Source organism: Macrosteles quadrilineatus, unplaced genomic scaffold (genome assembly GCF_028750875.1).
Source record: "Macrosteles quadrilineatus isolate MER2022 unplaced genomic scaffold, UCM_ALF_1.0 Scaffold_6__1_contigs__length_79288215, whole genome shotgun sequence".
Lineage (NCBI taxonomy): Eukaryota > Metazoa > Arthropoda > Insecta > Hemiptera > Cicadellidae > Macrosteles > Macrosteles quadrilineatus.
Window position 1 is genome coordinate 64,030,266 of NW_026542599.1, and position 11,982 is coordinate 64,042,247.

Genomic DNA, 11,982 nt, shown 5'->3' on the forward strand with positions numbered 1-11,982 from the left:
GTAATGGAGCTTAAATATGGTTACTCTAGGATTGATGGTGTAAAAAAACAACACATAGGTAATAGGTTAATAAATGAATGACTGAATTATGACTTGAGTAAGATAACAAATACACATGTCACTATTGTGCATTCTTATAACATTTTGAAACAGTCAAATAAGTATTGAAATAAAAAGCTAAAATGTATAATATTGTGGTTTAACCCATACACATTTAAAGTATAGAATATACTACTAAACAGTGTTTAACTAAAATGGAAATATTTGTACTGCTTGAAAATTATGATTAAATCTAAATTAAACATACAGATTCCGTACAGACTACATTCTATATATGGTTGGTGTCAAGTATTGAACTATTATTTGTCAAGGGTTAGTCAGTAAGAGTATTATATTACAGTGGGACAAATATGCATAGGAATTATAGTGAAAAACTACAGCATAAAAAAAGTAGTGCATTCCAGACTGGATTAGTGATACAACTGATTGTTCAACTTGGTAACATGTTTCCACCTGGCTCACCTTACTCTATGCTCTAATGATAGTGAAGTTTATACTCTATGTGCTAAGGGAAGTTAGTGTATCCCCTCGAGAGGAGAGTAGGACTTGTACTGATAGAGATCTGAACCACCGTAGCCGTACAGTAGCTTCCCCTTGCCGTTCTCATCGTAATAGGGGTACCTGTACTTCGGCCTGGAACACCAAACACACACAGGGAAGATTAAGATTAAGAAGAAGAATAAATTATAAAATTCTCTTGGACTGAGAAAACTGATAATATAAGCCCAAATTCCAATGCATAACGGAAGCTTCTATTGCGACTCTATGCAATAATAACTGTGGCCTGGAAGTTGATCTTACTAATATGCTTATACAGTGCTGGATTTGCAAAACAATTGTTTAGGACAAAAATGCAATTATTTGGCTCTATAGGGGGTGACGATAAGGACGTCCTCTTGATCGCAAGATATATTGACAATTTTTCCACAACCGCAGGGGAGTCCATTCAACACTTATTTAGGTTTTTTCCTGTTTAGTTGTTCTATGGGTTCTTTGAGCAAATTTCCCATGCAAGGAATAAGCTATCCAATAGTCAATGCTAATACTAGGTGGGACAGTTAAGAGCTAGATCCGGGAGCTATTTTCTTTTTTCATTTATAGTTAAAAGTACAATTTATTCAAATTTGTATTCCTGTATATAAATGTGGGTCATCCATAAAGTAAAAGAACTTTTTAGCATGTTATCATTGACTCTCCACTTCTAGTAGTGGTGTACAGTCAATAATGTTAACAAAAAACAAAAGAGTTCAAGACCAAACTTTATTTACAAATCCACAGTACTTCTATTCTATTTAATTCAAATTTTTTCAAATACATTTGTTTATGCTGTAACGTTGGAACATGTTTTCTATTCGAATGTTATTCTCATTGGCCGCAGAGATTTGAGCCATTACTGCATTTTTAAAGTTCCTAGTCATTTAATTCTGAGGCTTTTTGACCCTTTACTGTCTATGGTACTCAGTTACCTTTTTTGACTACTGTATGTTTTAAAAAAACTCCACTGTCCACTCTTAGTTTCACTTTTGGCCAATGACTTGGCCTGTCTTGATCATGAGTGTTTTCTACAAATCATGTCTGTCAGTGTCTGAGATCATCAATGTAACTTTAGTGGGTTATTAGCACAAGCTTTATATCCTTCGAAGCAAGTCATGTAATCACCAATTTACTATTTTGCATTTCATGATTTTAAAGTTGTTTACAATTATAAATATTACAGTTCCACCTGAAAATCTCTATACTCAGCCAAAACGTTTATATCAAAATTTGCAAACAAGTTTTTCTCTATGTTGGGATGGCTTATGGATGAACAGTTAAAACTGAACATAAATTAAAAAGCTAGTATGCCAACAAAATTTATTAGAGAGATTTATGTTTTATTGTTCTGTATTTGCTAAAACTAGACTGATAAAATGTAATTGACAAGCCACGTCACAAGGACAGTAGTGTCATATTATACAAGATACAACTTTTTATATACCTTTCATAATATATAATAATAATATAATACCTTTCAAAGTATTGGAAGTTGGGGGCTCTCGGTTGAAGGGACTCGCAAGAGTTCAAAATCATCACCAACACAAATATCGATAGACAAAATGCCTGGAACAATAAACATGCATAGTGTTATACGACATTTTAAAAATAGTTATTGCTTCTTAATACAGTAAGGTTTCTTAATTATTTTCATTGAACCTGGGGACCGAGTCATGGCTCTGTATAATTTATTTTGATTGTAAAAGCAATAAAGGAAACTCACATTTTTATTTACAACTAATTTTGGCTTTTATTATTTAAGTTTCAGTGGAATTTCAATTTTTTATGATGAAAATGTTAACCTGGCAATCCACAACATATTAATATATTTTACAGTCGATGTCGATGGTAAAAATTACTCGTTTATAATAGCATCTTATATATTAAAAAAAATTGGTTGTTCTTTTCCGAGTTCGATTGGCTCTTCTACCCGACCGATTTTCATGATTGAGGTCTCAAATTGAAGGTATGCACGCACAGATTTGCCATCAAGCATCGGCATATATTTATCTATAATCCCACTCGGCTTATACGTAAAAGAAATTTGCTCCCCATGTATTTCTTATGGGAGTTAAATTTGGTTTATCTTTGCCGAGTCCGATTGGCTCTTCTACCCGACCGATTTTCATGATTGAGGTCTCAAATTGAAGGTATGCACGCAGAGATTTGCCATCAAGCATCGGCATATATTTATCTATAATCCCACTCGGCTGGTACGTAAAAGAAATTTGCTCCCCATGTATTTCTTATGGGAGTTAAATTTGGTTTATCTTTGCCGAGTTCGATTGGCTCTTCTACCCGACCGATTTTCATGATTGAGGTCTCAAATTGAAGGTATGCACGCACAGATTTGCCATCAAGCATCGGCATATATTTATTTATAATCCCACTCGGCTTATACGTAAAAGAAATTTGCTCCCCATGTATTTCTTATGGGAGTTAAATTTGGTTTATCTTTGCCGAGTTCGATTGGCTCTTCTAACCGACCGATTTTCATGATTGAGGTCTCAAATTGAAGGTATGCACGCACAGATTTGCCATCAAGCATCGGCATATATTTATCTATAATCCCACTCGGCTGGTACGTAAAAGAAATTTGCTCCCCATGTATTTCTTATGGGAGTTAAATTTGGTTTATCTTTGCCGAGTTCGATTGGCTCTTCTACCCGACCGATTTTCATGATTGAGGTCTCAAATTGAAGGTATGCACGCACAGATTTGCCATCAAGCATCGGCATATATTTATCTATAATCCCACTCGGCTTATACGTAAAAGAAATTTGCTCCCCATGTATTTCTTATGGGAGTTAAATTTGGTTTATCTTTGCCGAGTTCGATTGGCTCTTCTAACCGACTGATTTTCATGATTGAGGTCTCAAATTGAAGGTATGCACGCACAGATTTGCCATCAAGCATCGGCATATATTTATCTATAATCCCACTCGGCTTATACGTAAAAGAAATTTGCTCCCCATGTATTTCCTATGGGAGTTAAATTTATTTTATCTTTGCCGAGTTCGATTGACTCTTCTACCCGACCGATTTTCATGATTGAGGTCTCAAATTGAAGGTATGCACGCACAGATTTGCCATCAAGCATCGGCATATATTTATCTATAATCCCACTCGGCTTATACGTAAAAGAAATTTGCTCCCCATGTATTTCTTATGGGAGTTAAATTTGGTTTATCTTTTCCAAGTTCGATTGGCCCTTTTACCCGACCGATTTTCATGATTGAGGTCTCAAATTGAAGGTATGCACGCACCGATTTGCCATCAAGCATCGGCATATATTTACCTACTGTATTGTTTGACCAAAAAACGTAATTTGATTCATTTTCGGATTCTTTCTTCAATTTAAGATGTATTTCACCAGTTATATAATTATATAATCCTATATATTTTGGTCTAAGAACCTCCAGAGAAATACCGGCTTTCATTTAAGCTATTAGTTTTTCAAATCGGGCGAGTTTCAAGCAAACGCAAGGTGAACAACAAACATTTTTTTTTATATAAGGTAATTGTATGAGTAACAATCAATAGCTCCAGTAATGTTTAGGTTTTTTATAAGTTTTAGACTCAAAATAATCAGTCAATTATAGGCTTTAATTTGAGCTATTGATCGTTTGAATCAGTTAAGCTCAAGATACTGTTTTACTCAATCACAAATCATGAACTTGGTTAGGCCTATATCTCGGATATTATATTCATTTTATCGCTGCGGAGCAGCATGGGTCCTCTAGTTAATACTTAAATCATTGACTATTGGATACTGAAGTATACATCCCATCTATATGGAACAGCTGTCGCCATTTATTTTACTAAAAAAGAACAATAGTTATGAGAGCCAGTCACAGAATGCGTTAAGGGTGGAAACACCATGCCATCGTCCTGTTGTCAATCATCTGAACTTTTTCAAGTTTACATTTTTGTTTACGTCAAAACAGATGACCATGATACAATTTTGTTTACATCTATAAATGGGGTTATCTGTTGTAGTTGGTGATGCTTAGGTGAAATCAAGTAAAATGTTGTAATGATATTTGTATAGAATGTAATGAAGAAAATGACTGTTAGATTTTGTATTGTGATAGGATTTTGTGTTCTCATAGTATGTTTCATTAATGTTGTAGGGAATTCAAGTAAAATATTGTAATGTTATTTGTTTAAAATGTCAAGAAGAAAATGACGTTATATTTTGTGTTTTCATAGTATGTTTCATTAGTATTCGTGATTTTTTTAAGATACCTCTAAGAGTTTGCGCACACAATGAAAATAATAGGGATATGATGAGAAATAATAGTTTTTACCCTTGTCAACTATAGGTATAAAATATATCACATGTTTTGAAGTCACGGCTGCTAGTGTACATAAAATAAATGTGTAATGCTATCAAACTATTCAGTGAAATTATGTTTTGTTTTGAAAATAAATAATGGATGGAAAGGTAACTATTTCATACAGCAGATATAAAGAACCGCATTATCTCTTCCCGTTAAATCACAGGTATTGCAGTTCATAGTAGCCTATTGTATATTAAGATTTGACAAGTATTAATATAATTTTTTTTTTACTAAATGCACACTGTAGTTTGCTGTAACCGTTTACAAATGGGGTGTGAGCTTGTCTAGTGGTGTAGTTTCTTCGGTCCACGGGTCCCAGGTACTAATCCCGCCAATCCCCAATGGATTTTATCAAAGTAATAATGCCACAAAATCTAGTCCTAGTCTGTGTCAAAAACAATCCCCAGCTAAAGCCTAATAAAAAAACCATTTACAAATACTTTTTTAAGGTAGAGAAGTGAATCTCTTTTGACATCTAGTTGCATCAGTCCTCCCACTTCACAGAATGAAAGAAAAAATATAGTTCCATTACACAAAAATCTATACTGTACATGAAATTGAAAGGGGTACAGATTGAAACGATGCCAGTGTAGGCTAATTAGTATTTCATCAAAAAATTATATTCGACATACTGTATATTTGTATTTGAAAATATCTAAAATTGAGTAATTATTCAAATCTGACTTCCATAAAAAACACAAAATTGTATTTAAAACTATTTTAGATTCATATCATATTTATATCATATCATATATTAGATATATATTATTATGATATAGCATGATTTTCCATTGGTTTAGTTGCAGATTGCATTTCCCTGGCATTAGTTGCACAACATGAAGCTAGGGGGGAGGACCTAGTTTCACCAGTAATGAAGTAAGATTCGTAACCTTTCTTGGCAAACTGGGTTAGTTTCGTTTTCTCCCCTCCACTCTACCTTTTGGTTCAGGAGATGTAATGAGAGCATTAGATCACAAACTGATAATTTAGATTTTCCTGTATAAAAAATTGAAAACTAAACCAGATTTAAAAGGAAGAAACCAAAACCCCATAGGTGAAGGTGATAAAAATGGTGCCCCCACATTTTTTTAAAATGTAATTTGCTCGAATGAAAAAAATGCAAAGTTTTTGTTTGGTGTTTCTTATAATCACAGATAAAAACAGATTAAACACTTGACACATTCACATTATAATATATCAAATATGAAATGTATTTCCTAAAATGGTACATACTAACCTGCCTATCACTAGTTCTGTTTTATTGTGTTACTTACCATATCAAAATAGTGAATACTCAAATAATAATGATTTGGATCATAATGCCTGTCTGTGTGATAGTTAATACTAACGTTTTTATTTTATACAACAGTTCTTCTGGTGCAATACTATTTTTTAGTTGATGCTTGAAATGATTTTTGCAGTTAAGTATTTTGGGGCTACATTATATTTGTGAAAACAGTACAGTACTTGAATTTTGTATATCCGCTCTATTTCATTAAGGTTTACCTATTTAATTATAATTTTTTAAATATTTACTCAACTGGTTTATGAAGGCAAATTTTAGTTTGATTATCCAATAATATCCAGGTTATGCTAATGTTGATACCAGTAAACCTACATGAACTACACGTCTCTTTTCAATCTCTGTTACAATATTGTGTTCAGTACCTATATTTATTTATTTATTTATTTGTAAACGGTTGCACCATTTTTACATGAAAAATACAATAATCTTACATACAGAAGAATCAGAAAAAAAATCACAGGCCAGTACAAAAGTAGTGAAAAAAACTGGAAAATAAGACTTCAATAACAAGACATAAAAAGATAAATAACAACTATAAATAACAAACTATAAATAACAATCTATGAATAACAAACTATAAGTAACAACTAAAAATAACAAACTATCTGAACAAGTTGACAAAACGAGAGATTCGAAAAACAAAACCAGTATAGGAACAATAATGATGCAATGCAGTAAGCCGAGTGAAACATATATTTATATGTTTAATATAGAAACATACACATATTTTAAACTGTAATTTGTTGTCAAGATCATCAGTTCATTTACTCTCTTTGAGAAGACTTTAAAAAAATATTTTTCTTTTTAAATTTAATTTCAATATACCAATATCTCAAAATTCTATAACATGTGTGTATTGAGATTCTCACTGTGAACATTGTACATTAAGAAATAATACTACACACTTTTAGAGGTACTATATTACCTAAACCGTTTCCTAAAAGCATTGACAATCTAATCTAAAACTGTTATCGTTCGTTTTCATTACGTCATTGCGCGACTACACACAGCAGCGCAGCATTACGCAGGTTTGAGTGCATGTTGCGCCACCGGCCCCCTCCCCTCACCCCACAGTGTCCTGAAGTTGCGGTTACTGTTGCCTCAGCTTTTACTTTCAACTGTGAACAGTTTGAGTGGGGGGAGGAGAAGGGGGGAGGACATACTTTCATTGTTGGAGTGGAAACTTTCTTCCCGACGATGTTAGGTGCTTCTAAAATTGGACGATTCCCGATTCGTTGAAATGTATCAATGTACGAAAATAAACACAATTGGAAATCGATATACTCAAAGGTTTAGTCAAAGATGTCAACTGAAGCAAATTAAAAGCGGGAATTTAGCCTTTGAAATAGTTTTTAATATGCAAGTCCCATTATTTTGTTTATGAATTTAATGTTGTTTTTGTTGTTGTACCCAAAGTATTATAAGGCTTACGTGTATTTTTAGCTAATTTAATTTAGCCTATTAACAATCATTATTTAGTCAGGGGGATATTTATTTACAATACTGTTTATACGATCGCAAAACTATTCGACACTACATGAAATCGAGGTAAAATTAAATTAAATAAATGACTATAAACTTTTCCAGAAACAAATTATCTCCCTATGTATTTGCAAAGTACTTTAATGGCCGTTTGAAAACGTTAAGTTTAACTGGATCAATGGTAACAAATTAGTCGCCGTTTTCCTTATCGTCAATGCAAAAGACGACAGAAAAAATATCTAAATATCTTAATTATGCGTCCATTTATGTGAAGGTGCCAGCATTTACAATACTGTTTAATCATCGACTATAATTAATTATGTCATCTTCTGTGATTTTATTCTAACGTATAAGTTCTTAATTCGATCGCAACTCTATGTCCACTAAAATTCAACCATAATAAATACCGATTACGAGTGCAAACATGAAAAAGTGAAACCGTGTGTAACACTTCCGTCCAAATAAATAGTGCGCCTCATTGACGAAGAGTAATGTTGTTAGATCCCAAAGAATAATTATAAAAATATAAAAATAATTTACTGCCGTGTCGTAAATGCCTTCATGGTTTGGCAGTGTAAATCCCACAATTACTAATTCCATCTGATTGGGAATAGTTACGCTAAAAGTGTACAATGATACTACACAGTACCCTTTTCACGCATGTCTAAAGCTATAGTTCTTTTCAAGAGAATTGTCTCTAAAATTAAAATAAAACCATTTGTGTCAGTAACAACCCTTGATGAATCAATACAAGAACACACTATGACTATAACACTGTATCGTATGAAAGGCCACTTACCAGCTGATGCCCCGGCGGCCTGGCCATGACGCCGGGCGGGAACTGTCTGACAGGGTGGCGGTGGCGACGACTGGAGGGAAAGTACGGAAGAAAGTGAGAGTGTAGACGCCAAGTCAGAGTCGAAATCAAGAAGGCAGTGGCAAAGGCACTTCTGGTCGCCCCAGAATGTAGGAGGCACTGGGAGAACTTAAAGACTAGAACCATTAGAACCATAAACACATAACCACTGGATCGAAACTTTTTCTTCGCTTTTTGTTCTGACGTTTTTCATCAGATTTACATTTTGCAAGCAACATTTACACATTGCAAAAGCAATATTGTGGCTTTTTTACTTTTAAATAACCGTTTGAGTTGAAACAGATGGATATACTCTCGGTAATCTCAGTTGCACCTCGTTTTTCGCTTTTTATTTCATGATAAAAATATAGGTACTGTATATGTGCAAAGGTACTGGGTACTGTAGAACTCCCTAGATTTCTCATCCTTATCCAACAGTTGAAGCCAGTTTTATTGTTATTATTATAATTATAGCATTGACTATAAGGTTATAGTTATATTGTTTATTGTTATAGTGTTTATAGTTCTGTATATACTGTAGAGGTCGTGTTATGATTACAATTTGTTTATTGTTATTTTCAGTCATTTAAGGTTTTAAAGTTTCACCAAATAAAACGATCTAATCATAAATAATAACTAGTCCCCTAGATATGACCAAACAGTAAAGCACAATCACAAATCATTAACCCTAAAATAATATAAGCAACATTTTGTCGACACTAGCGATCAGTGTCAACGGGCATGAAACAGACACGAAAAACAAACTTCAAAGTTTACAATGGGATGAGAAGTCTACTTGTGTTGATTAGTATATGATACAACTGTTGTAAACGTATAAAGTAAACGTCCACGTATTTTAAACGTGTTAATGTTGTAATATAAATAATAATCAAGACTGGGCAGTAGTGGTCTAAGCAAGTCGTTCAACTTGTTTGTTCGACCGCTTTCACTTTCAGTTCTGTAGTTGTTTGTTATTTGTTTGTCCAGACGTGTTTTTGGTTGAGATTGTATGTTTTACATAAATCTGACAATGTAGGGTTGATTTCGCCTTCAAATTGTCAACGAAGATGACAAATTCAAATTCAAATTCTCAATGAAGATTGTGTTTAGATCCCGATTAAAGGTTGATCCTGGACGATGGGGCAATTATTGGTTGGACTATCAATTAATCAGAAAATCTAACAAAAATGAGACTTTGCATTAATTAATAGCCTATAGCAATAGAACAGGGCTTGGACCGTTCCCTTACGAGAAATCAAAAACAAAAGGCCAATGGCGAACAACAGAATGCATGCATTCTAGATACTCCTTTTATCTATGATAGAATCACTAAGTATGAATTAATCTCTGGAAATGTGGACCATTGTTGAATCTATTAAAGTGATAACGAGTTGGTACTAGTGAGTTTCTGGTTGGAATTGGGAATTGCTAATAAGCCCGACAAGAAGATACCAGAAAAAATCCATATATAAATCCCAATGTAGCCATGAACTTAAAAAAAAAAAAAAACTAAAAGTCACACCCCTATAAAACTATGTACTTAAAATGTAATTTGTTTCTAAAGGGAACTTTCCATATAACTAATGTTAAAAATACCTCAGCTGTAGGCCTACTTTTTTTGCTATCCCTTCAATTTAATAGGCTACCTTATTAACAAATTAAGTGTGATTATTTGTTTGTATTACTGTATTCTGTTTTGTTTATTTCAGCTTAACTTAACCATGGTGGAAGGAACTAAACAAATCAATAGTTTTATAATTATTACTTATGAAGTCAAACTGTGTGAAGCCCGTGGTTAGTAGCTAAAAGGGAGTATGTTTTATCCATGGTAGCAGGTAGCAGGTAACAGCTAGTTTGTCTAAATTATAATCTTAATTTAAAATTGTACTTAGGACTTTATAATTCAGTAATACCCTCGACCATTAGAGCAGACAGCGGTATGGATCACAAACATAAGCAAATGACGTAACTGGTCCGAATCCTTTTATATATATTATATACACGTGAAGGCGATTTCTACGAAGCACTACTCCTCCCTTAATAATGGGCGGATTTTTACAAACTATATGTCCAAAATTAAGTATTTTTTGTGTAGACGCCCCCTTTCACCAGTTTCTTTAATAAAAGTCCTCGGGCTTTGCCCCACAGGCCATCAAAATTCCAATGTATTTCGTATGAAGAACATTTATTTACCCAGCTGTTATGCTTCGTTCTGCTATTTAATTTATTTTGTTTACAAGGATAAAATTGTTAATTTAGCCAATGAATTATACTTTTGCATATATTTTAAATGAAATACACCATAAGTACCTAATACGTTAAGAGATCTTCATTTAAATAATCAATAAGCACGATTGAGCCTTTGCCTATAGGTTTCCTGGTAAGTGTGTTGTAACTGTTTCTTATAGTATCTTATAGTAACACCGAATTTTACTCTTTTCTGCATTCTTACCCCGTAGCGAAGCACGGGCAGAACAACTAGTCCTATACTAATAGCTTTAACATTATGGTTTATACTAATAGACCTAGCTTTAACATTATGGTTTAGACATTTTCATTGAAGCATTGTTAAATAATGTTTAATATACCCATTAACATAATTTGTTTATGTTAATGATCCATACTGTGTCCATTCAAGTATTCGTGCAATACCTATTTCATACAGCTTCTCGTTTCGGGTTGCTGATGTATTATCAGGCCTTAGTTGTTAAGAAAAATACTAATTGGCGTTACTATTCAGGCAATTGAAACAACGATGGTGGTTTGCACGGAAATAAATTGTAAATTTTAGCTATATAATATCAACAGTTAACTGCAATGCTTTATTTAAAAACTATATCCACCACGTAGGTGTAAGTTAAAAAATTATTCGTTTTACTTTCCGTATTTGCTAAATCATGCGATTTTTTACTTGGGTTTGCGGTCATCAGCCTGTAGTTAATTTTGGTACTGATGAATACTTAACCATTAAAAATTTGCATTGTTGCAAAATGACAACCGGTCTTTTTATTTTGTTTTAATTTTTTTACCCGCTTAAACAATACGTGTAGTAGCCTATGCGGCCACGGCCACCAAGATTTGCCCGCCAAAACTGCAGTAGGTGGCCACGGCCTAGGAGATCTGCTCGAAGAAGGTGAAGGTGAAGGCAGCGGAGGCTGCAAAAGAAAGTAAAAGTGAAAGTCTTTCACTTCCGCAACTGACGTCATCATCTTCTTCTTCCTCTCGATAGGATTTACACGATGGTGGTGACGGCCCATTACCAATGATAAAATGGTATTTTTTAATTTGAAGAAACCCCAGGAATTTGAGTTGAGACACTGTGATTGAGAAGTGGACATTGTTAACTGAGAAATTAAAATTTGTAATTTGAGATCGTAGCAAGGATGGAGGCAATAGCGTCT

At 33.6% G+C, this 11,982-nt stretch overlaps 1 protein-coding gene across 1 annotated transcript; it reads right to left on the reverse strand.

Annotated features, from left to right (window-relative positions):
• Positions 1–204: 204 nt before the first annotated feature.
• Positions 205–8,604, reverse strand: LOC128997136 (uncharacterized). The gene is made up of 3 exons (XM_054422718.1): positions 8,525–8,604; positions 2,069–2,160; positions 205–693 (listed from the first exon to the last, which is right to left on the reverse strand). Exons 1-3 carry the CDS (start codon positions 8,549–8,551, stop codon positions 576–578), a joined length of 237 nt encoding a protein of 78 aa, XP_054278693.1. The 5' UTR covers positions 8,552–8,604; the 3' UTR covers positions 205–575.
• Positions 8,605–11,982: the final 3,378 nt, after the last annotated feature.

Excerpts from the sequence above, each read along its gene's own strand:
- LOC128997136 (XM_054422718.1), bottom strand. The coding sequence starts at position 8,551 with ATGGCCAGGCCGCCGGGGCATCAGCTG. Across the intron at positions 2,161-8,524 it reads GGCCGCCGGGGCATCAGCTG|GCATTTTGTCTATCGATATT; the intron begins GTAAGTGGCCTT and ends TTATTGTTCCAG. Across the intron at positions 694-2,068 it reads AACTTCCAATACTTTGAAAG|GCCGAAGTACAGGTACCCCT; the intron begins GTATTATATTAT and ends TTGGTGTTCCAG.